Source organism: Molothrus ater, unplaced genomic scaffold (assembly GCF_012460135.2).
Source record: "Molothrus ater isolate BHLD 08-10-18 breed brown headed cowbird unplaced genomic scaffold, BPBGC_Mater_1.1 matUn_MA223, whole genome shotgun sequence".
Classification (NCBI taxonomy): domain Eukaryota; kingdom Metazoa; phylum Chordata; class Aves; order Passeriformes; family Icteridae; genus Molothrus; species Molothrus ater.
The window spans coordinates 15919-40117 of record NW_023416745.1 but is presented as its reverse complement, the minus strand read 5'-3'; the positions used below and the strand labels follow the sequence as shown (position 1 = coordinate 40117).

The 24199-nt window shown below is 58.4% G+C and overlaps 2 protein-coding genes across 2 annotated transcripts in view; one reads left to right on the top strand and one right to left on the bottom strand.

Annotated features, from left to right (window-relative positions):
- SART1 (spliceosome associated factor 1, recruiter of U4/U6.U5 tri-snRNP) overlaps nt 1-16452 on the bottom strand; it is a 26247-nt gene extending 9795 nt beyond the window's left edge. Inside the window, exons 1-19 of the mRNA XM_036405945.2 lie at nt 16112-16452; nt 15720-15771; nt 15394-15449; nt 13782-13908; nt 13020-13125; nt 12181-12258; nt 11974-12073; nt 11054-11193; nt 9589-9777; nt 8869-8990; nt 8108-8256; nt 7565-7695; nt 5716-5880; nt 4431-4544; nt 3414-3501; nt 2662-2752; nt 1423-1558; nt 902-991; nt 3-101 (exon numbers count right to left, since the gene is read on the bottom strand). Of these exons, the coding sequence (XP_036261838.1) occupies nt 3-101; nt 902-991; nt 1423-1558; nt 2662-2752; nt 3414-3501; nt 4431-4544; nt 5716-5880; nt 7565-7695; nt 8108-8256; nt 8869-8990; nt 9589-9777; nt 11054-11193; nt 11974-12073; nt 12181-12258; nt 13020-13125; nt 13782-13908; nt 15394-15449; nt 15720-15771; nt 16112-16433 (2355 nt within the window). The 5' untranslated portion in view covers nt 16434-16452. The remainder of the gene's footprint in view (nt 1-2; nt 102-901; nt 992-1422; nt 1559-2661; nt 2753-3413; nt 3502-4430; nt 4545-5715; nt 5881-7564; nt 7696-8107; nt 8257-8868; nt 8991-9588; nt 9778-11053; nt 11194-11973; nt 12074-12180; nt 12259-13019; nt 13126-13781; nt 13909-15393; nt 15450-15719; nt 15772-16111) is intronic.
- Nucleotides 16453-16832: 380 nt separating this feature from the next.
- SLC3A2 (solute carrier family 3 member 2) lies at nt 16833-23852 on the top strand. Its single transcript, XM_054518445.1, is given in 11 exon segments — nt 16833-17171; nt 17882-18093; nt 18095-18360; nt 18766-18942; nt 19262-19353; nt 19428-19499; nt 20003-20067; nt 20845-21037; nt 22131-22268; nt 22601-22660; nt 23213-23852. Coding segments are annotated over 11 exon segments (1941 nt in total). The 5' UTR covers nt 16833-16847; the 3' UTR covers nt 23555-23852.
- Nucleotides 23853-24199: the final 347 nt, after the last annotated feature.

The following is a 24199-nucleotide window of genomic DNA, read 5'->3' as shown; positions in this document are numbered from 1 at the left end:
CCGCTCAGGACGATGTACGGCGTCTTCTGCGCCCGCTGCTTCTCCTGCAGCAGCGCCACCGTGCCCAGGGGGGTGTCACTGGAGCTCATCTTCTTCAGCAGCTGCACCCCAAAAAACGGGGGGGGGACCCCCAAATCAGGGGAACCCCAAAAACCCCGGGAACGGCCCCAAAAAAACCCCGGAGAATTCCCCAAATCCCAAAGGGAACCCCCCCCCCCCCCCGAGTTTTGGGGGCTGGGGGACACTGGGGGGACATTGGGGCTCCCCTTCTTTGGGGGCTGCACCCCATAATCAGAGGGGCACCCCAAAATCAGGGGGAGCCCAAAGACTTTGGGAATTCCCCAAAAAATTCCAGGAAAAAACCCCAAAATCACAAGGGAAACCCCCAATCCCATTGCAGGGTATTGGAGACCCCAAAAACCTCGGGGAGACCCCAAAACCTCGGGGAGACCCTAAAATTGGGGCTGGAGGTGCCCAAATTTGGCTTGGGATTCTCCAGTGGAGCTGGGGGGACCCCAAGAGGCTCCAGGGGACCCCAAGAGGCTCCAGGGGACCCCAAAAGGCTCCAGGGGACGCCAAGATCAGCCTGGAGGATCCCAAAATTTGGGCTAACAACCTCAAAAAACATCCCAGGAACCCCAAAATTGGGGTCAAAAACTTCAGCAGCACCACGAGACCCCAAAATTGGTGTGGAGACCCCAAAAGTGGAGTGGAGAGCTCAAAATTTGAATACAGATCCCCAAAATTGGGGTGGAGACCCCAAAAGTGGAGTGGAGGCCCCAATGAGAGCACAGAGGGGGTCTCAAAAATCCCCCCCAAAAAAATCCCCAAAATTCCCCCAAAAATCCCCAAAATTCCCAAAAAAGTCCCCAAAATCCCCAAAGCCCCCGATGCCCCTCACCGCCTCCTCATCCAACTTCTTCATCCTCCTCTCCGTCTTCATCTTCCCCGAGCCCTTCCCGTGGAAGCGATGGGAGAGCTGCCGGAAGGCCTGGGGACAGCACGGGGACATTGGGGACATTGGGGACAGTGGGGACATTGGGGACACTGGGGACATTGGGGACATTGGGGACACTGGGGACACTGGGGACAGCAAGGGGACATCGGGGACACTGGGGACATTGGGGACACTGGGGACATTGGGGACATTGGGGACATTGGGGACACTGGGGACATTGGGGACACTGGGGACACTGGGGACACTGGGGACAGCAAGGGGACATTGGGGACACTGGGGACATTGGGGACACTGGGGACACCACGGGGCTTGGGGATGTTTTGGGGTCAGGGGACACCGTGGGGGTGCTGGGGACACTGGGGTGGGTTTGGGGACACCATGGAGGGTTGGGGACACCATGGAGGGTTGGGGACACCGCGGGGGTGTTCTGGGGACACCACGGGGGTGTTTTGGGGACACGCCACCTCTTTGGGGGTGAGCTTGCGGCCGGTCTCGTCCACGTACTCGATCTTGACGTCGGGTCTGTAGCCGTCCTTCTCCTTGAAATCCTGCGTGAAACCCCGGAACTCCTCCCGCCGGCTGTACTTGTCATCGATGGCCCTGGGGACATTGGGGACACCATGGGACACCATTGGGGACACTGGGGACACCATGGGGACACCATTGGGGACACTGGGGACACCACTGGGAACTCCTCCCGCCGGCTGTACTTGTCATCGATGGCCCTGGGGACACCATGGGGACATTGGGGACGGCATTGGGGACACTGGGGACACCATGGGGACACCATTGGGGACACTGGGGACACCATTGGGGACATTGGGGACACCACTGGGGACATTGGGGACACCATTGGGAACTGCTCCCGCCGGCTGTACTTGTCATCGATGGCCCTGGGGACATTGGGGACACCATTGGGGACACCATTGGGGACACTATTGGGGACACTGGGGACACCATTGGGGACATTGGGGACACCACTGGGGACATTGGGGACACCATTGGGAACTGCTCCCGCCGGCTGTACTTGTCATCGATGGCCCTGGGGACATTGGGGACATTGCGGACACATTGGGGACACCATTGGGGACATTGGGGACACCATTGGGGACACATTGGGAACTGCTCCCGCCAGCTGTATTTGTCACCGATGGCCCTGGGGACATTGGGGACATTGCGGACACATTGGGGACACCATTGGGGACATTGGGGACATTGGGGACATTGGGGACACATTGGGGACACCATTGGGGACATTGGGGACATTGGGGACACCATTGGGGACATTGCGGACACATTGGGGACACCATTGGGGACATTGGGGACATTGGGGACATTGGGGACACATTGGGGACACCATTGGGGACATTGGGGACAGCACTGGGGACACCATTGGGGACATTGGGGACACATTGGGAACTCCTCCCGCCGGCTGTACTTGTCATCGATGGCCCTGGGGACACCATTGGGGACATTGGGGACACCATTGGGGACACCATTGGGGACACCATTGGGAACTGCTCCCGCCGGCTGTATTTGTCACCGATGGCCCTGGGGACACCATTGGGGACATTGGGAGGCTCTGAGTGACAGAAAAGGCAACACCAGGGATGACACGGGTGACCCTGAGGTGACCCTGAGGTGACCCTGAGGTGACCCTGGGGACACCCAGGGGCCACCCAGGGGACATTGGTGACGCTCACATCTTGTCCTCGATGCAGTACACGGCCGAGGGCAGGGATTTGTTCGGGGCTTTCACTCGCGCCACCTTCTGCACCGTGGTCTCCAAGAGCCCTGGGGACAGGGGGGACACGTGGGACACCCCACAGGGACCCCAAAACCCCACAGGGAACCCCAAAACCCCACAGGGACCCCAAAACCCCCACAGGGACCCCAAAACCCCCACAGGGACCCACAGAACCCCACAGGGACCCCAAAACCCCCACAGGGACCCCAAAACCCCACAGAGACCCACAGAACCCCACAGGGACCCCAAAACATCACAGGGACCCCAAAACATCACAGGGACCCACAGAACCCCACAGGGACCCCAAAACCCCACAGGGACCCCAAAACATCACAGGGACCCCAAAACCCCACAGGGACCCACAGAACCCCACAGGGAACCCCAAAACCCCCACAGGGACCCACAGAACCTCACAGGGACCCCAAACCCCCACAGGGACCCCAAAACCTCACAGGGATCCCCAAAACCCCACAGGGACCCCAAAACATCACAGGGACCCCAAAACATCACAGGGATCCCCAAAACCCCACAGGGACCCCAAAACCCCCACAGAGACCCCAAAACCCCACAGGGACCCCAAAACCCCCACAGGGACCCCAAAAGCCCCAAATTCCCCCCAAGTCTCACTGTAAGAACCCCAAACTCCCGCACACCCCCAAACCGCACCGAGGGACCCCAAGGCGCCCCAGCTTTGCCCCAAATCCCGACCTTTGTTCTGGCAGAGCAGCAGCGCCGCCGCCAGGCCCCGGTTCACGATGGGCTCCTCGTCCAGGATCGTGGTGGACGAGGCTGAGAACTGAACAAAGGGGGGCTCAGGGGGCACCCCAAGGCCGGGGAACCCCGAAAAACCCCACGGGGTCCCTGAAGGGGGAGTTTGGGGTGAGTTCGTTTTTGGGGGGGCCTCGTTTGTGGGGTCTCCCCATTTTAGGGTCTCGTTTTTTGGGTGTTTTGAGGGTGCTCATCCGTGGCCCTCCCATTTCAGGGCTTTCCCCCCCCAATTTTGGGGTTTCCCCCAAATTTTGGGGTCCCTCATTTACGAGATTTCCCCATTTTGGGATCCCATTTTTAGCCTCCCCTCTCTATTTTAAGTTGTCCATTTCCACCCCGAATCTTAAACTCCCTCCCATTTTTGGGGTCCCCCATCCCGTTTTTTGGGGTCCCCCATCCTTTTGGGCTGTTTCTCTCAATTTTTGGGGTCCCCCAGCCCATTTTCAGGGCCCCTCCATCCCATTTTTGGGGTGTTTCTCCCCATTTTGGGAATCCCTATCCCATTTTCGGAGCCCCCCGCCATGCCGTTTCTGGGGTCCCCATCCCATTTTTGGGGTGTTTTTTCCATTTTTGGGGTCCCCCATTCCATTTTCAGAGTCCCCTATCCCACTTTCAGGGTGTTTCTCTCAATTTTTGGGATCCCCCATCCCGTTTTTGGGGTGTTTCTCCCCATTTTCGGGGTGTTTCTCCCCATTTTTGGGGTGCTTCCCCCCCATTTTTGGGCTGTTTCTCCCCATTTCCGGGGTCCCCCATCTCATTTCTGGGGTCCCCCATCCCATTTTCAGGCTGTCTCTCCCCATTTCCGGGGTCCCCCATCCCGTTTTTGGGCTGTTTCTCCCCATTTCCGGGGTGCCCCATCCCATTTCCGGGGTGCTCCCCCCCATTTCCGGGGTGCCCCATCCCATTTCCGGGGTGCTCCCCCCCCATTTCCGGGGTGCTCCCCGTTTAACCCCTCACGTCCTGGTGCTGCCGTTCCTCTGCCAGGTTCACGCTGCTCCACCCCACGTTCTCCTCCCCCTCCGAGTCCGGCGGCTCCGGGGGCGACGCCGGGCGCCCGGCCCGCTCCAGGGCCTGGGGACACCAGGGGACACCATGGGGACACCATGGGGACAGCAGGGGACGTTGGGGGATTGGGGACACCAGGGGACGTTGGGGACACCATGGGGACATTGGGGACACCATGGGGGACATTGGGGACGTTGGGGACACCACGGGGACAATGGGGACATTGGGGACACCACGGGGACACCATGGGGACGTTGGGGACATTGGGGACACCATGGGGACGTTGGGGGATTGGGGACACCACGGGGACACCATGGGGACGATGGGGACAGCAGGGACAGCATGGGGGGATTGGGGACACCATGGGGACATGGAGTGTTGGGGACAGCAGGGACAGCATGGGGACACCATGGGGACGATGGGGACAGCAGGGGGACATGGCGATGCTGAGGACAGTGGGGGGATTGGGTACACAGGGATGATGGGGACAGCAGGGGGACATTGGGACAGCAGGGACAGGGGGGACAGCAGGGGACGTTGGGGACATTGGGGACACCATGGGGACATTGGGGACACCAGGGGGACATTGGGGGATTGGGGACACCATGGGGACGATGGGGACAGCAGGGACAGTGGGGACAGCAGTGGAGACAGAGAGGACAAACATGGGGGGAACAAATCCATCCCAAAACTCCCCCAAAATCCCCCAAAAACTCCTTTAACCCCCCCCAACCTGCTCGCAATTCCTCCCCAAACTCTCCCAAAATTCCCCCCAGACTGGCCCCAAACTGGCCCCAAATCCCCTCTAACCCCCCCAGACTCCCCAAGTCCCCCCCAAAACTGCCCCAGACACCCCCAAATTCCCTGAATCCCCCCCCAAAACCCCCAAACCCCCCAGCCCTGACCATGAGCTCGTCCTGCTCCGCGCGGTTCCCGGCCAGGCCGTAGGTGGGGATCTCCCCAAATCCCCTTTAACTCCCCCAAATCCCCTCTAACCCCCCCAAACCCCCCAAATCCCCTTTAACCCCCCCCAAACCCCCCAGCCCTGACCATGAGCTCGTCCTGCTCCTCGCGGTTCCCGGCCAGGCCGTAGGTGGGGATCTCCCCAAATCCCCTCTAACGCCCCCAAATCCCCTCTAACTGCCCCAAATCCCCCCTAACACCCCTCTAACCGCCCCAAATCCCCCCAAATCCCCTCTAATGCCCCCAAATACCCCCTAACGCCCCCAGCCCTGACCATGAGCTCGTCCTGCTCCTCGCGGTTCCCGGCCAGGCCGTAGGTGGGGATCTCGCCCAGGGTCCGGCAGAACTCGGAGGTGGCGTTGAAGACGATGCTGCCCCCCCCCCGCGGGTCCGGGCCCCCCGGGACCCCCCCGGAGCCCCCCCGGAGCAGCTCCAGCACCTGGGGGGGGCAGGGGGGACCCCGGATTTGGGGTTAGCGCCCCCGGTTTAGGGGGTCCTCCAAAGGGGGTTCGGGGAGGGCGCTGGGATTTGAGGGGGGGGTTTGGGATTGGGGTCCCGTAGGGAGGTTTAGAGGGCCAGGGGAGTTTTGGGGGGATTTGAGGAGGAATTGGTGGAGATTTGGGGGGATTTGGGTAAGAATTGGTGGAGATTTGGGGGAGTTTTTGGTATTGGGGGGTCCCAGAAGATGATTTGGGGGGGCCATGGGGAGTTTTGGGGGGATTCGGGGCAGTTTGTAGAGGAATTACTGGAGATATGGAGGAGTTTGGGGCATTTGGGGCATTTGGGGCATTTGGGGGCGGTTTTGGGGAGATTTGGAGAGGAATGGGGGGGTTTGAAGAGATTTGGGGCAGTTTTTGGGGGCATTTGGGGCAGTTTGAGAGGGATTTCGGGGAGTTGAGGGAAGATTTTGGGGGATATTTTAGGGTTTCTGGGAGGAGCAAATTCGGGGATTCTCAGGGAGGTTTTAGGGGCACCCCGGGGATTTTTGGGGTGCTAAGTGGGAGCTGTTTGGGGTGCTGTGGAGACAGAGCTTTGGGAGGTGTTTGCTGGGGTTTGAGGGGGATTTGAGGGGGATTTTGGCGGCAGTTCGGGGTTTTTAGGGGGATTTTTGGAAGGGATTTTGGGGAGTATTCACGAGGATTTTTTGGGGGTTTTAGAGAGGATTTAGGGTTTTTTTTTTGGGGAGATTTTGGGAGGGTTTTTTGGGGGGGATTTTGCGATGATTTTTGGGGGATTTTGGGAGGGTTTTTTGGGGGGATTTTGGGGGGTTTTTGGGGGGGTTTTGGGGGGGATTTTGGGGGGGTTTTTGGGGGGATTTTGGGGGATTTTGGGGGGGATTTTGGGGGGGATTTTGGGGGGGATTTTGGGTGGGTTTTTGGGGGGATTTTGGGGGGGATTTTGGGGGGGATTTTGGGGGATTTTGGGGGGATTTTGGGGGGATTTTGGGGGGGATTTTGGGGGGGATTTTGGGGGGATTTTGGGAGGGTTTTTTGGGGGGATTTTGGGGGGATTTTGGGTGGGTTTTTGGGGGATTTTGGGCAGGTTTTTGGGGGGATTTTGGGTGGGTTTTTGGGTGGGTTTTGGGTGGGTTTTTGGGGGTTTTTTGGGGGGATTTTGGGGGGGGTTTTGGGGGGATTTTGGGGGGATTTTGGGTGGGTTTTTGGGGGGATTTTGGGTGGGTTTTTGGGTGGGTTTTTGGGGGATTTTGGGTGGGTTTTTGGGGGGATTTTGGGTGGGTTTTGGGGGGATTTTGGGGGGGATTTTGGGTGGGTTTTGGGGGGATTTTGGGGGGGATTTTGGGTGGGTTTTGGGGGGATTTTGGGCGGTTTTTGGGTGGGATTTTGGGTGGGTTTTGGGGGGATTTTGGGCGGGTTTTTGGGGGGATTTTGGGCGGTTTTTGGGGGGATTTTGCGGGGGATTTTGGGGGGATTTTGGGCGGGTTTTTGGGTGGGTTTTTGGGTGGGTTTTGGGTGGGTTTTTGGGGGGTTTTTGGGGGGATTTTGGGGGGGATTTTGGGGGGATTTTGGGCGGGTTTTTGGGGGGATTTTGGGGGGGGATTTTGGGTGGGTTTTTGGGGGGATTTTGGGGGGGATTTTGCGATGATTTTTGGGGAGGGCTCTCACCTTCTCTCCGCCTCCCTCGCGCAGCTCCCGCAGCTGCCGCAGGCGCCGGCCCCGCTCCAGCTGCTGCTGCAGCTCCTGCTCGGCCTCATCTTCCTCCAGGGCCGGGGGCGTCCCGGGCGGGGCGGCCTCGTCTGGGGGGACATTGGAGTCAGGGGGACCCCAAAATCCCAGAAAATCCCCCCAAAAAATCCCCCTCAAGAGCCCTAAACCCCCCCAAATCCCCCTGAACCCCCTGACTCCTTCTGTATCTCATCCTTGTGCAGGGCCGGGGGGGCACAGGACATGGGGGACCCCAAATTCTGTAAAAACCCCTCAATACCTCCCCAAAAATTCCCTCGAAAATCACCCAAAGCTCCCAATCCCCCCAACGTCCTCTCAAACTCCCCTCTAAAATCCCCCCAAAATCCCCCAAAATCCCCAGAAATCCCCAAAATTCAGTCTGAAAGCCCCCAAAACCCCACAGAATCCCCCCAAACCCCACAGAATCCCCCTACAATCCCCCCAAACCCCCCAGAACCCCCCCACACCCCCAGACCCCCCCACCGTCGCTGCTGATGTCCATGTTCTCCGTCCGGGTGTCGTCCGAGGGCAGCGGGGCCTGGGGGGTCCCCTCGGGGGGGTCGGGGCCGTTTTCGGGGTCCCCCCCTGCCCCCTCCTCATCCTCCTGCACCCGCCGGCCCCGGCCCCGCGACCTGCGGGGGATTTGGGGGGACTGAACCCCAAAAATGACACCCAAGACCTGCCCCAGGCACCCCCCAGTCCCACCAGGACCCCAAAATCCCCCCAGGACCCCTCAAAATCCTCCCCAGGAACCCCAAAATATCCCAGGGCCCCCCAAATCCCCCAGGACCCCCCAAGAACCCCTCCCCAACCCCTTTGGACCCCTGGATCTCCCCCTAGGACTCCCCAAAATCCCCCCCAGGACCCCCCAAAATTCCCCCTTTAGCCCTTTTAGGACCCTCCCACACCTCCAGGATCCCCCCAGGATCCCCAAAATCCTCCCCAGGACCCCCAAAACTCCCAAAAACCCCCCCAGGACCCCTCAAATCCTCCCCAGGACCCCCCAAAATCCCCCCCAGGACCCCTCAAACCCCCCCCAGGATCCCCAAAATCCCCCCCAGGATCCCCAAAATCCCCCCAGAACCCCTCAAACCCCCCCCAAATCTCCCCCAAATCCCCCCCAGGATCCCCAGATGTCCCCCAGGACCCCCCCAAATCTCCCCCAGATCCCCCCCAGGACCCCCCAAAATCCCCCCCCAGCCCTTTTAGGGCGCTGCCCCCACCCCAGGACCCCCCAGCCCCACCTGGAGCCGAAGTCCCCCTGGGTGTCCCCCGGGGCCGTGGCCAGGAGGTCGTCGGCCCTCAGGGGCTTCTCCTTCCTGCGCAGCTTCCGCACGCGGCGCCGCGTCTTGCGGAACGTCACCGCCTGCGGCCCCAAAACGGCCCCGCATCACCCCAGAACCGCACCCAACCACCCCAGAGCTATCCCAAAGCACCCCAAAATCCCCCCCACATTGCCCCCAAATCCCCCCCACAGACCCCAAATCCCCCCCACAGACCCCAAATCCCCCCCACAGACCCCAAATCCTCACCGAATCACCCCCAAATTACAGCGGAAGTGCCCCAAGTTACACCAAAGTTACCCCAGAATCCTCCCCGGGACCCCAAATCACCCCAAAATCCCCTCTAAGTTACCTCCAATAACCCCAAATTACCCCAAAAATCCTCCCCAAGTGACCCCAAAGTCCTCCCCAGGCCCCCAAACTACTCCAAATCCTCCCCAAATCACCCCCAAATCCTCCCCAAGTGACCCCCAAATCCTCCCCAAGTGACCCCCAAATCCTCCCCAAGTGACCCCCAAATCCTCTCCCAATAATGCCAAATCCCCCCCAAAACTGTCCCCCCAAACCCTCCCCCAATTACCCCAATTCCCCCCCAAAATGCCCCCCAATGTTCGTCCCCCCAGCCCCCCCCATGACCCCCAAATTCCCCCAAAACCCCCCAACCCCCCCCTCCCCCCTCACCATCTCCTCGGGGCTCAGGTACTCGCTGGCCAGGCGGGGGAGGGGCAGCTCCAGGCTCTGGGGGGCGGGGCCTGGCGGGGGGAGGGGCCCGGGCCGGGGGTCCCCGCCCGTGTCCTGCGTCCCCCCCGGGCCCAGGCGGAACGAGGGGCGCGGCCCCGGCTCGTCGTACTGAGGGAGCAGCGCCGGCGCCTGAGGGGCACGGGGAGCGACACGTGTGTGGTGATGGCGAACCATGTATCGTGATATCAAATGATATATCGTGATATCAAATGATATACCGCGATATCAAACGATGTATCGTGATATCAAACAATGTATCGCGATATCAAATGATGTATCGCGATATCAAATGATGTATCGCGATATCAAACGATGTATCGCGATATCAAACGATATATCGTGATATCGAACGATGTATCGCGATATCAAACGATATATCGCGATATCAAACGATGTATCGCGATATCAAACAATATATCGTGATATCAAATGATGTATCGCGATATCAAATGATATATCACAATATCAAACGATGTATCGCGATATCAAACGATATATCGCGATATCAAACGATGTATCGTGATATCAAACGATGTATCGCGATCTCAAACGATATATCGTGGTATCAAACGATGTATCACGATATCAAACAATGTATCGTGATATCAAACGATGTATCGCGATATCAAATGATGTATCGTGATATCAAATGATATACCGTGATATCAAATGATATACCATGATATCGAATGATATAATGTGATATCAAATGATATATCGCGATATCAAATGATGTATCACGATATCAAACGATGTATCACGATATCAAATGATATATCATGATAACAAATGATGTATCGTGATATCAAATGATACATCACGATTTCAAATGATATACCATGATGTCAAATGATACACCGTGATGTCAAATGATATACCGTGATATTGAATGATATACCGTGATATCAAACAATGTATCGCGATATCAAATTATATACCGTGATATCAAGTGATATACCGTGATATCAAACGACATACCGTGATCTGAATTGATGCATCACAATGTGTCGTGATTCTTCACAATACCAGTCAATATGTCATGATATATCACGATATCCATCAACATAGGGTATTATGTCATGATATCGATCGCTATATGGAGATGTGTCACAACTTGCCACGTTATCAATCAATAAATGCTAACGTGCCGTGATATCGATCAACGTGTGCTGATATGTCACGACACATGGGGATATCTTGTGATATAACACCACGATGTTGCGATATGTATCTGATTAATATATATGATACACAGTGATATATCGCGATATCGCGTGCTCTGTGCTGCTGTATCACAATATCTCGCGCTCTGTGCTGCTATATCGCGATATCTCGTGCCCTGTGTTGCTATATCGCGATATCTCGCGCTCTGTGCTGCTATATCGCGATATCTCGTGACAGGTACCTGGGAGCCGGGCCCGGGCTCCTGCTCTCCGTAGGGGTCGTAGTTGGGGCGGCGCCGGCGCAGCTCCTGCTCCTCCTGAGCGCGCGCGGCCGCAGCCAAAGCCACCTGCTCCAGCACATCCTCACCGGCCTCCAGGACACCTGGGGACAGCGAGGGACAGCCAGGGGACAGGGACAGACAGGGACAGCCAGGGACAGCCAGGGACAGCCAGGGACAGACAGGGGACAGACAGGGGACAGACAGGGACAGACAGGGACAGACAGGGGATAGACAGGGACAGACAGGGACAGACAGGGACAGACAGGGGATAGACAAGGACAGACAGGGGACAGACAGGGGATAGACAGGGGACAGAACAGGGGACAGACAGGGGACAGACAGGGACAGCCAGGGGACAGCCAGGGACAGCCAGGGGACAGCCAGGGGACAGACAGGGGACAGACAGGGACAGCCAGGGACAGACAGGGACAGCCAGGGACAGACAGGGGATAGACAGGGACAGACAGGGACAGAACAGGGGATAGACAGGGGACAGGGACAGACAGGGGACAGACAGGGGACAGACAGGGACAGACAGGGACAGCCAGGGGACAGAACAGGGGACAGAACAGGGGACAGCCAGGGGACAGCCAGGGGATAGACAGGGGACAGCCAGGGGATAGACAGGGACAGGGGACAGGGACAGGGGACACAGCCAGGGGACAAAGGAAAGGAGGGGACAGCGGACACAGGGAGGTGACAGGGAAGGGACAAAGGGGACAGTGAGAGGACATCTTGGACAAGGACAGACCACCCCACACCCAACGTACCCTCCCCGTGGCCCTTGGGGACAGCCCTGTCCCCACTGCCCCCTCTCCCTGTGCCACCACAATGTCCCCAATGTCCCCAATGTCCCCAATGTCCCCGATGTCCCCACTGACCCCTGTCCTTGAGGGTCAGCACCAGCGTTTGTCCCTCGGGGATCGAGGCCGGGTCGTGCTCCACCGTCAGCCCCTGCAGGTCCCGGGCACTGTAACGCTCCTGGGGGGCACAGGGGGGTCACTGCCTGTCCCCAAGCTGTCCCCAGTGTCCCCAAGGTGTCCCCAATGTCCCCAAGGTGTCCCCAATGTGTCCCCAGTGTCCCTCACCCTCCGGCGCCGCTGGAACTCCTCCTCCACCAAGGGGCTGACCCCGAACTCCTGGTCCATCTCCTCCAGCAGCTTGGCCTGCAAAGCCCCCAGTGACACCAGTTTGGGGACACCAAGGGACACCAAGGGACACCAAGGGACACCCCCAGCCCCATCCCAAAGGAATGGAAAGCTGGAAGTTTCTCACCAGGAGAAAAACGACCCCAAAATTCCCATTTTTGGCTCAGAACTTGGCAACAAACCCAAGGGAAACGCTCCCAAATCCTTCAGGTTTAATGGGGTTGTTTGGGGACGCTCTTAAAAATCGGATTTAACCTTGAAGCGATTCCGAAACGCCTGAAAATTGAGGCGGGAGCAGAATTTTGGGGTCAAAATTTGTGATTTTGGCACCGTGCTTGAAAAGTTTACTGCAAAAAGCAAAAACTTAAGGCACCGTTTTTAGGGGGGATTTGAGGGAATAGCCCTAAAAATCACACTGAGGGTAAAAATTCTTAAAAATTGGGATGAAATCTAAATTTTAGCCTTCAAATTCCCTATTTTAGCCCAAAAACTTATTTCAAAAGAAAGATTTAACCCCCAAAATCTTTAATTTGTAGGAAATTATTAACTAAAAACCTTAAACTTCAACCTAAATTTCAGGCAGCTCCACAACTCCCAAAACCTGGGACAAAATCAGGATTTTAGGTGGGAAAACCCCTAAAAAATCCCCTAAAAATCCAAATTTTTGCTGTAAAATCGCTAAAAACTGGGGCAAAACCGCCGGTTTTGGACTGAAACTGGGGGGGATTTGGGGTTTTCTGGGATTTGGGGTTTCCTGGGGTTTGGGGGTCCCTTCCCACCCTTTTCTCTGCCAGCTCCTTCTCCCTCTGCAGCGCTCGGCTGCGCTCGATCCACGCGGCCGCGTCGTCCAGCCAGGGCTCCTCCTCCCCCAGCGTCTTCACCTTCCTTTTTGGGGCGAAAAAAGGACATTTCAGGGTCCCCACAAACGCCTCAAATCAGCCCCAAACCCCTAAAATCCTCCTGGGTTTTCTCGGCTTTGCAAAAATTCCAAGTTTTTCTCAATATTCGTAAAGATTTTCACTTGGATTTGCAGATTTTACCCCGAAATATTTTTTGTGCTTCTAAAAAAATTCCTAAAGTATTTTCTGTGCCCTAAAGCTCTGTCCCAGACAGTCTTAAAATCCTCCCTAAACCTCTCCTATTCCCCAAAATGCCATCCTGGCCCCCCAAAATTCCCCCTGAGAAGCCCAAATCCCCCCTGGAATCCCCCAATTCCTTCAAAACCCCCTCTCAGCTACCCCCAAAATTCCCTAAACACCCCTCAAGTCCTTCCAATTCTTCCCCAAAGATCCCAAATTCCTTCTAAATTCCCCCAAATCCCCTCCCAGGCCCCTCAAACCCCCCCAATTCCTCCTCCAGACACCCCCAAACCCCTTCCCAGCTCACCAAAAATCCCCTAAACGCCCCCAAACCCCCCAATCCCTCCCCAAATCCCCTCCCAATGCCCCCAGCCCCCTGCCAGCCCCCCAAAAATCTCCTAAACACCCCTCAAAATGCCCCAATTCCTCCCAAGCCCCCTCCCCGTGCCCCCATTTCCGTACCCCAGTTTCTGGTTCAGCAGCCGTTTCTCCTTGGCCGCCGCCAGCTTCTCGCGGATTTCCTCGCGCTGCCGCAGCGCCAGGGGATTGATCACCTCGGCTGCCACCGGGTCCTCCTTGGTGCCTGCCTCTGCTCCAAACCAGCCCCAAGTCAGCCCCGAAATCGGCCTCAAAATCAGGCCAAAATCGGGGGAAAATCAGCCCCAAAATCGGCCTCAAAATCAGGCCAAATCAGCCCCAAAATCGGCCTCAAAATCAGGCCAAAATCAGGGGAAAATCAGCCTCAAAATCAGGCCAAAATCGGGGGAAAATCAGCCCCAAATCAGCCTCAAAATCAGGCCAAAATCGGCCTCAAAATCAGACCCAAATCAGCCTCAAAATCAGGCCAAAATCAGACCCAAATCAGCCTCAAAATCAGGCCAAAATCGGCCTCAAAATCAGGCCAAAATCGGCCCAAAATCAGACCAAAATCAGGCCAAAATCGGGGGAAAATCAGCCCCAAAATCGGCCTCAAAATCAGGCCAAAATCGGCCCAAATCAGCCCCGAAATCGGCCTCAAAATCAGGCCAAAATCAGCCTCAAAATCAGGCCAAAATCAGCCTCAAAATCAGACCCAAAATCGGCCTCAAAATCAGGCCAAAATCGGGTGAAAATCAGCCCCAAAGTCAGCCTCAAAATCAGACCCAAATCAGCCTCAAAATCAGACCCAAATCAGCCTCAAAATCAGCCCCAAAATCGGCCCAAATCAGGCCCAAAATCAGCCTCAAAATCAGCCTCAAAATCAGCCCCAAGTCAGCCTCAAAATCAGCCCCAAAATCGGCCCAAATCGGGCCCAAAGTCAGCCCCAAAATCGGCCCAAATCAGGCCCAAAATCAGGCCAAAATCAGTCCCAAACTCAGTCCCAAAATCAGCCTCAAAATCAGCCTCAAAATCAGCCTCAAAATCGGTCCAAAATCAGGCCCAAAAACAGGTCCAAAATCGGCCCAAAAATCGGCCCAAAATCAGCCCCAAAGTCAGCCCCGGGGCACCCCAAAATCAGTGAAATCAGCCCCAAAATCAGGCCCCAAATCAGGCCAAAATTTGCCCCAAAATCGGCCCAAAACCAGGGCAAAATGAGCCCCAAAGTCAAACCCAAAATCAGCCCCAGGGCACCCCAAAATCAGCCCAAGAATTGGTAAAATCGGCCTCAAAATCCACCCCAAAATCAGCCCAAAAATCAGCCCCAGGGCACCCCAAAATCAGCCCAAGAATTGGTAAAATCGGCCTCAAAATCCACCCCAAAATCAGCCCAAAAATCAGCCCCAGGACACCCCAAAATTTGCCCCAAAAAATCCCAAATCAGGCCCAAAATTGGTCCTGAAATTTGCCCTAAAATGAGGTGATAAATCAACCACAAGATGGCCCAAAGTACCCCAAAATTGGCCCCAAAATGAACGGTGAACATCCTGAAATCAGGCCCAGGAATCAGCACCAAAATTGGCAAAAACAACCCCAGAATCAGCCCTTAAATCAGCCCCTGGGCTCCCCTAAAACCAGCCCAAAAATCAGCCCCAAACCCCCCAAAATCAGCCCCCAAAAACCCCAAATGCCCTGAACTCCCCCAAATTCCCCTCACCTTTCTTGGCCGTGCTGGTCTCCAGGGGCTTCAGTCCCAGTTTGGCCCGGAGCTTACTGGGAACCACAAAAGGGTCAGGGGGGTTCCAGGGTGGGGGACCCCACATTTGGGGGATTTGAGGGAGGGGAGACCCCAATTTTGGGATATTTGGGGTGGGGGAAAACCCAATTTTGATGGATTTGGGAGGGGAAACCCCAGTTTGGGGAAATTTCGGAGATTTGGGATGGGAGACCCCAATTTTGAGGGGGATATGGGGGAGAAACCCAAATTTTGGGGGATTTGGGGTGGGGGAACCCCAATTTTGGGGGATTTTGGGGGGTCCTCACTTGGTTTCTTCGACGCTCAGGGAGGATTCACCTGCTGCAGATTTGGGAGCAGCTGTGAGGAGTAATCAAGAAATTATTAGTAATTAATTAGGGTGGGGGGAGATCCTCTGGTACCCCCTGAGGTGCTGCCCCAGCCCAATACACTCATGCACCCCAAAATCCCCTTTAACCCCCCCAAAATCCCCTTTAGCCCCCCAAAATTCACTTTAATTCCCCAAAACTCTCTTTCAACCTCCCAAAATCAACTTAAAATCCCTAAAATTCCCTTCAGCCCCTCCAAAATCCTCTGGGGTCTCCCCCATCCACAGCTGCACCCCCCGGAAACCCAAAATTCCCCCAAATTCTCCCCAAATCCCCCCAGGTCCCCCCAATTTTTCCCCTCCCGCCCTCACCGGGCTCCTCCCGCTCCTCCTTCCTCTCCCTCTTGGCTCTCCGCTCATTCTCGGAGCCGCCCCGGCCATGGCCGCTCCTCCCGGCCTCCTCGGCCCCTCCGCGCCTCGAGGAACCGGAGCCTCCCCCGGAGCCGCCGCGCTCTCCCCGGGAGCGGCTGCGTTTCCCGCGCCGCTCCCCGCCACGGTGCCGGTGCTTGCGGTGCTCGCGGGGCCGCCCCGCGCTGCTGCTGCTGCTGCCGCCGCCGCCCGTCCCGGCCGCCCCCGGGGCCTCCTCGGACGCTTCGGTCCCACCGCGCTCCCGGTGCTTCTTCGAGGCGCCCATGGCCGTGCCGCCACTTCCGGGAGAGAGCGGGACTTCCGGTGGTTGCCATGGAGGCGCTTCCGGTGTTCGGCTACTTCCGGTGGAGCGCGGTGCTGATTGGTCGAGGTGTAGGCGGGACTTGAGGGGGCGCTGTGGGATGAACCATTATGCGCGCGGAGGGGTGCGCAGAATGAGCAGGATGGTTGTGGCGCCGTCCTGTTTCCCCACAGAGGGCTGGAGACCTCCGTAAGAGGCACTGGGGATCTTCCAACACGGTTTCCATTGAGGAGACCCCGTGCGGGCCGCCTGGTGGGGGGGGGCTCCGTATATAGGGCACCCCCGGGGCACAACAAATGATGACGCCCAGCAGAAATCAAAAGAGCCTTTAAAAACACCAAAATGGCGGCCGTTTGGGGTGCGGCAAAATGGCGGCGCATGGGGAGACCCCGAAAAGGACAGGGGTGCAGACAATGTTCCAGGAGAAGAAATGGGCTCGACTCCCATAACTGGCGTCCCGCTGAGCCGTGGTGCGAATCACCGACTCCAAAACGCGCCCTCCGGGGCTCTGTCCCGCCCCGTTCGCCCCGGGGCGCTTCCGGCCCCCCCCCCGCCTCGTGCCCTTTGATCCGCCCGGTGCGGGCGCCTTGGCGGCGCCGGGGGGCGGGGCTGAAGGCGTGGCCACCTCAAAGTAGGCGTGGTTACGCGGAATATAAAAGGCGCCGCCGAGCCCCTCGCGCCTGTCACGAGGACTCGGCGAAGGTACCGCCCGCCCTGAGGGGCTCTGGGGGAATTTCTGGGGGACAAAACCAAATTTGGGGTCCCCGTGAGAATTTCGGGGTGTCCGGAGGGGTTCTTTGGGTGTGCGCGAAGGGCTCGAGATCCCCTCCAAGGTTGTTCAAGGAGGGCCTGGGGAGGGCCCCGAGGCCTGGAAGGATTTTGGGGCGTCCTGTGAGGGATTTGGGGTCCCCAGGGTGGTGTTGGATGCTCAAGAGGAGCTTAAAACCCCTACAAGAACCTTTTAGCTTCACCAGGGGATTTCTAGAAAGGGATTGAGGAGTTTTTGGGGTGTGGGGAGCACGCCTGGGTCTCTTTTAAGAGCCTTTCCCATCGAGGGGCAAAGTCGGGGTTCAAAGATTGCCCCTTGAGGCTCTTTGGGGTGAAAGTTCAACCCCGCCCAAATTCTTTTGGGGCGATCCCTGAAGGGTTTTTGGGCTGATCCCCTGAAGGTTTTTGGGGCGATCCCTGAAGGTTTTTGGGCTGATCCCCTGAAGGGTTTTTGGGGCGATCCCTGAAGGTTTTGGGCTGATCCCCTGAAGGGTTTTTGGGGCGATCCCCGAAGGTTTTTGGGGCGATCCCTGAAGGTTTTGGGCTGATTCCCGAAGGTTTTTGGGGCGATCCCCGAAGGTTTTTGGGGCAATCCCTGAGCGGTTTTGAGGCGGCCCCTGAGGATTTCGTGCTCTTTTCCCCAGATGGATCCCGAGTCCCCGCCCCGCGAGCTGGAGCTGTCGGCGCTGGAGGCCGAGAAGGAGCCGATGGCGGCGGCGGCCGAGCCCGAGCCCGGCTCCCCCCCTCAGCCTCCCCCTCCCCACCGCGACCCCTCCCCAGCGCCGGCCGCTGCTCCGGGCGGGGAGAAGAACGGGCTGGTGATGAAGATCCCCCCCGAGGAAGAGGAGGAGGCGGCGTCTGGGGGGCCCGGGGGCTTCGGGGAGCCCCAAATTCACGGGGCTGGGCAAGGAGGAGCTGCTGAGGGAGGCGGGGACGCCGCTCTGGGCCCGGGCCCGCCTGGTGCTGCTCGTACTCTTCTGGGGGGGCTGGCTCGGGATGTTGGGCGCCGCTGCCGCCATCGTGGCCCAGGCCCCCCGGTGCCAGCCCCTGCCTGCCAAAGCCTGGTGGGAGCTCGGGGCGCTCTACAGGGCCCCCCCAAAGGCTTTTGGGGGCGATCTGAAAGGTGAGGAGGGGTCTGGGGGGGTCCCATGGGGGTTTGGGGGGGTTTACAGGGTCCCCGGAGGGGTGGAAGGATCCCAAAGGATGGCTGGGGGGTCCCATGGGGGTTTTAGGGGGGTTTAGAGGGTCCCCACCTCTACTTTAGGGGGGGTTCCAGGATCTCCAAAGTTTTAGGGGTCCCCGAAATCTTGGACATCTTTTCCCCCAATTCTGGGACTTGGGACTTTCCCTCAATTCTGGGATGATTCTGGGATCCTTGAGGAATTTTTGGGACCCCTGGGTTGGGATTTTGGGCTCTCAGGGTTGGGATTTTGGGGTCCCCAGCAGTGTTTGGGATCTCTTTGGTGCTCCTGGGAGGATTTTGTGGTTGTGCTGTGGGGTCAGATTTGGGGTTCACCCCCTTGTGCAGGTGTGGAGAAGCGTTTGGGGTACCTGAAGGAGAAGCTGCAGGTGGGGGGGCTGGTGCTGGGCCCCGTGGCCCCCCAAAAACGCCCCGAGGATCTGATCCCCCCCCTGGAGGAGCTGGACCCAGACCTGGGCACCATGCAGGACTTCAGCGCCCTCCTGCAGGCAGCCAAGGACAAAGGTGGGGCTGGGGGGGACCCCAAAACCGGGGGGACCCCAGAACTGGGGGAGGTCCAGAATTGAGGGAGGGGGATGCACTGAGAGAAACCCCAAAATTTGGGGGGAAATGTTGGATATGGGGAAAAGCGGAGGAGGGGGGAGGGACCCCACAGAATTGGGGGGGAGCCCCAAAATTGACGAGGGGGGGTCTGAATTTGGGGGTTCCCAGGGTTGGGTGATTGGAGGAACCCCCCAAAAGGGGATCCCCCATAACGATGGGGGGTGTCTGTGGTGCTGGGGGGGTTTGGGGGTGCCCTGACCCCCCCATTTCCCCCCCCCAGGACTGAAGGTGATTCTGGACCTGACCCCAAACCCCACTGGGGATCGGGTCTGGGGGGACACAGCCAAGGACCCCAACGTGCACCAGCGGGTCAGGTGGGTCTGGGGGGGCTCTGGGGGGGGGGGGTGGGGGATTTGGGGGACCCCCCTGACCCCCCCTGTGCCCCCCAGGCTGCCCTGAGCCATTGGCTGAAGCAGGACATTGCTGGGGTCTTCCTGGATGGCATCGAGGAGCTCCCGGTGAGGGGGGCAGGATTTGGGGTGGATTTGGGGCAGGATTTGGGGGTTTTGGGGGCAGGATTTGGGGTGAATTTGGGGCAGGATTTGGGGTGAATTTGGGGGCAGGATTTGGGGTGAATTTGGGGCTTTTTGGGGCAGGATTTGGGGTGGATTTGGGGTTTCTTGGGGCAGGATTTGGGGTGAATTTGGGGCTTTTTGGGGCAGGAGTTGGGGTGAATTTGGGGCTTTTTGGGGGTTTTGGGGGCAGGATTTGGGGTGAATTTGGGGCTTTTTGGGGCAGGATTTGGGGGTAGGATTGGGGGGGTTTGGGGCAGGATTGGAGGGAATGTTTTAGGGCAGAATTTGGGGGATTTGGGGCAGGATTGGGGTTTTTTGGGGGGAGGATTGGAGGTTTTTTTGGGGCAGAACTGGGGGAGGTTGGGGTAGAATTGGGAGGGGGGAATTTTGGGGCAGAACTGGGGGATTTTGGGGGGGCTCTGGGTGATCCCCCCATGTCCCCCCAGCCCTCGGTGGTGGCTGAGTGGAGGAACCTGACGGAGCAGCAGCCGAGCCCCAGCGGCGTGGCCAGGTCTGACCCCCAAAAACGTCCCCAGTGTCCCCCAAACTCCCTGACCCCCCCAAATCTCTTCTTCTCCTCATCCTCTGCCTCATGGAGCCCCCACCCACTTTGGGCTCCTTCCCCTGTTTTGGGTGCTGGGGGTGCCCCCCTGACCTTCCTCTCAATTTTGGGGTGCTCTCCTTTTCCTCCCCTCAATTTTGGGGTGCTCTCCTTTTCCTCCCCTCAATTTTGGGGTGCTCTCCTTTTCCTCCCCTCAATTTTGGGGTGCGCCCCTGACTTTCCTCTCCATTTTTTGGTTGCTTCCCTGACTTTTCCCTCCTCGTTATTGGGGTTCTCCCCTGACTTATCCTCCACATTTTTGGGGTGCTCCTCTTTTCCTCCCCTCATTTCTGGGGTTCTCCCTTGACTTTTCCCCACCCCTGTTTTTTGGGCTTCTCCTCTGATTTTTTTCTCCCCGTTTTTGAGGTGCTCCCCTTTTCCTCCCCTCATTTTTGGGGTTCTCCTCTGACCTTTTTTCTTCCGTTTTTAGGCTGCTCTGTTGATCTTTTTGCTTGCATTTTTGGGGTTCTCCATTGACTTTCCCCCCCCCCATTTTTGGGCTGCTTCTCTGACATTTTTTCTTCCATTTTTGGGCTGCTCCCTTGACCTTTTCCTCCTCGTTTTTTGGTTGCTCCTCTGATTTTCCCTTCCCGTTTTTGGGCTCCTCCCCTCCCTTCCCCCCCCCCCCATATTTTGGGGTGCCCCCTGACCGTGTCCCGGTTTTGGGGTGCCCCTGTTGTGTTTCAGGGTGCTGGTGGGGGGCACCCGCCTGCAGGACCCCTGGCTGCTGCCCCAGGTCCCGGGGGGGCTGCGCCTGCTCCTGGGGCCCTTCCTGCAGCCCCTGCAGCCCCGAGCGGAGCAGGAGACGCCCGAGGGCGCCCTGAGGAACCTGCTGGACTTCCTCAGCTCCAACTCCTCCTCCGTGGGGCTGGGCTGGAGCGTGAGTGCTGCACCCCAGAACCGCCTGGGAGCCCCAAAACCCCCCTGGGAACCCCAGAACCGCCCTGGGAACCCCAAAACCTCCCTGGGAACCCCAGAACCGCCCTGGGAACCCCAAAACCTCCCTGGGAGCCCCAGAACCTCCCTGGGAACCCCAACACCTCCCTGGGAGCCCCAAAACCCCCCTGGGAACCCCAAAACCACCTGGGAACCCCAGAACCTCCCTGGGAACCCCAAAACCGCCCTGGGAACCCCAGAACCTCCCCGGGAACCCCAGAACCTCCCTGGGAACCCCAGAACCCCCTGGGAACCCCAAAACCCCCTGGGAACCCCAGAACCTCCCTGGGAACCCCGAAATCCCTTCAGGAGATCCAAAACCTCCCCAGGATCCCCCAAAACCTCCCTGTGGGGCTGGGCTGGAGCGTGAGTGCTGCACCCCAGAACCGCCTGGGAGCCCCAGAACCCCCCTGGCAACCCCAGAACCCAACCTCCCTGGGAGCCCCAAAACCCCCTGGGAACCCCAAAACCCCCTGGGAACCCCAGAACCGCCCTGGGAACCCCAGAACCTCCCCGGGAACCCCAGAACCCCCCTGGGAACCCCAGAACCTCCCCGGGAACCCCGAAATCCCTTCAGGAGATCCAAAACCTCCCCAGGATCCCCCAAAACCTCCCTGTGGGGCTGGGCTGGAGCGTGAGTGCTGCACCCCAAAATGCCCTCAGGACCCCCCCAAATCCCCTCAGGAACCCCAAAACCTCCCCGGGAGCCCTCAAAATGTTCTCAGGAACCCCAAATCCCCCCATCCTCTGGGAATCAAAAATAGGAACCCAAAACCTCCCTGGGACCCCCAAAATCCCTTCAGGAGCCCCAAATCCCCCCAACCCTAAACCCCTGGCACCCCCAAATTCCCACCCCCCTGTGGGACCCTCCTGCCCCCCCAAACCCCCCATCCCAAGGACCCCTAAACCGCCCCTGAGCCCACCCCCAAACCCCCCCAAATGAGCCCCCAAACATCCCCGGGACCCCCAAATTCCCCCCAGTGCCACCTTCCTGCCCCTGCTGCCCCCGGCCATGTTTTGGGGTGCCTGTCCCACAGGTGGGGTCCCCGTGGGAGTCCTGGGTGAGCCCCAGCCTGAGGCTGCAGCAGCTGCTGCTGCTCTGGGGGCTCCCCGGGACCCCCGTGCTGAGCTACGGCGACGAGCTGGGGCTGCCCCGGCCCCCCAAAAACCAACAGGTACCGGGGGGGGGGCTGCAGGGGGGATTTGGGGGGCTGGGATCCATTGGGGGGATCTGAGGAGGGATTTGGGGGAGTTTTGGGGGCTGGAGGGAAGCTCTGGGCACTGGGGGGGGGTTTGGGGAGGGATTTGGGGTTTTAGGGGTGCAGGGGAGGGGCTTGGGATGGTGCCCTGACCCAAATTTTCCCTGGGTTTTGCTGTAATTTCACTGGTCTGTGCCCCAAGTTTGCCATTTTTTGCCCCAGCTTTGCTGGGGTTTTAGCCCAAATTTTACCGGGTTTTGCCCCAATTTCTCCGTTTTTTGCCCCAATTTCTCCATTTTTTGCCCCAGCTGCCAACAATGCCGTGGGAATCCATCGAGGACCCGAAAAAAGGCGGGAACGGCTCTGAGGTGGGCGGGGCTTGGAGCTGTGATTGACATCAGCTCTGGGTGGTGCTTGTTGGGATGGGGCGTGGTTTATTTTAAGAGGTGTGGCTTAGAGTGGCCCCGCCCCTTTGGGGGTGGGTCTTCAATGTCCATTTATGGCTCTTAAGGGGTGGGCGGAGCCTTAGGGTGGGTCCCACAAAGTGATAGCACCACTACAGATTCTTAAAAGGGCAATGCACCTTTAAAAGGGTAATGCAACCTTAAAAGGGCAACACATCCTTAAAGGGTAATAGGCTCTTAAAAGGGCAGCAGACATTTAAAAGGGTAATGTGTCTTTAAAAGGACAATGCACCCTTAAAAGGGCAATGCAATTTTTAAAATGTAATGTGTCTTTAAAAGGGTCACGTGGTCTTGAAAGCGTAATGTGCCCTTAAAAGGGCAACAGTCTTAAAAGGGCAACGCACCTTTAAAGGGGCAATACCATCCGCTGCCTCCTTAAAGGGCCAGCGCCCCCTCTTTTCGGGGCTGCGTTTGGGGGTGTCCCGCCCCCCCTGAGCGCAGCCCCCCCGATTGCAGCCCCCGGAGCTGGAGCTGTGCACGGCGCTGGCCTCGCTGCGGGCCCACGAGCGCTCGCTGCTGCTGGGGGAGGCGCTGGCGGTGCCCGCGGGCGCGGCCGTGGCGCTGCTGCGGCGCTGGGACCAGAGCGAGCGCTTCCTGCTGCTGCTCAACCCCCACGGAGCCCCCCTCAAACCCTTCTCGGCCAGGAGAGACCCCCTGGACCCCCCCCTGCCCGAGTGGGCCACGCTGCGCCTCAGCACCGGCCCCGGGGAGCCCGGGGAGCCGCAGGTGCAGCTGCAGGAGCTCAAGGTGGGGCCCTACCAGGGGCTGCTGCTGGGCTTCCCCTACAGCCCCCAGTGAGCCCGGGCAGCCCAAAGCTGCCTTGACCCCCCGTCAGCACCCCAAAGCTGCCCTGACTCCCCCAAACCTGCCCTGACCACCGTCCCTCACCATTCTCGCACACCCTCACTTTGGGGGTCCCACACTCATCTCCCCTCTGTCATTTTTTGGGTTCTCATTCTTCTCCCCCACCACCCACCCCCAAAGTCTTTTTCTGGGTTTTTTTTTCTCTCCCCAGCTCAGTTTTGGGGGTTTTTCTTTGTTTTCTGGGAGTATTGGGGTCCCCCGCCAAATCTGAATAAATGAATTGCATTTGTGACCTTGGGTTTGTTTCAGTTCTTGGGGGGTCCAAGGGTCTCCCCAGGGTTTGGGAGTTTCAGAGACGCCAAAATATGGGGGAGGATTTGGGGCTCCCAGGGGAATGTTGGGGGGTAGAGGAACCAAAGAGGGGCCCACAACACCCCAAAATGAGGGGGGTTGGATTTGGGAGCTCAAGGACGCTCTTGGGGCTGTTGAGGGGGTAACCAAGGCCCCAAACATGGGGGAAATCCACCCAAAATTTGGGCTGGGATCCCCAGTTGGGGCCTCAGGGGTGACCCTGAGAATAGGGGACCCCCAAAATAAAGGGGTGGGGCTGGGGAGGTTTTGGGGAGGGGTCTCAAATCC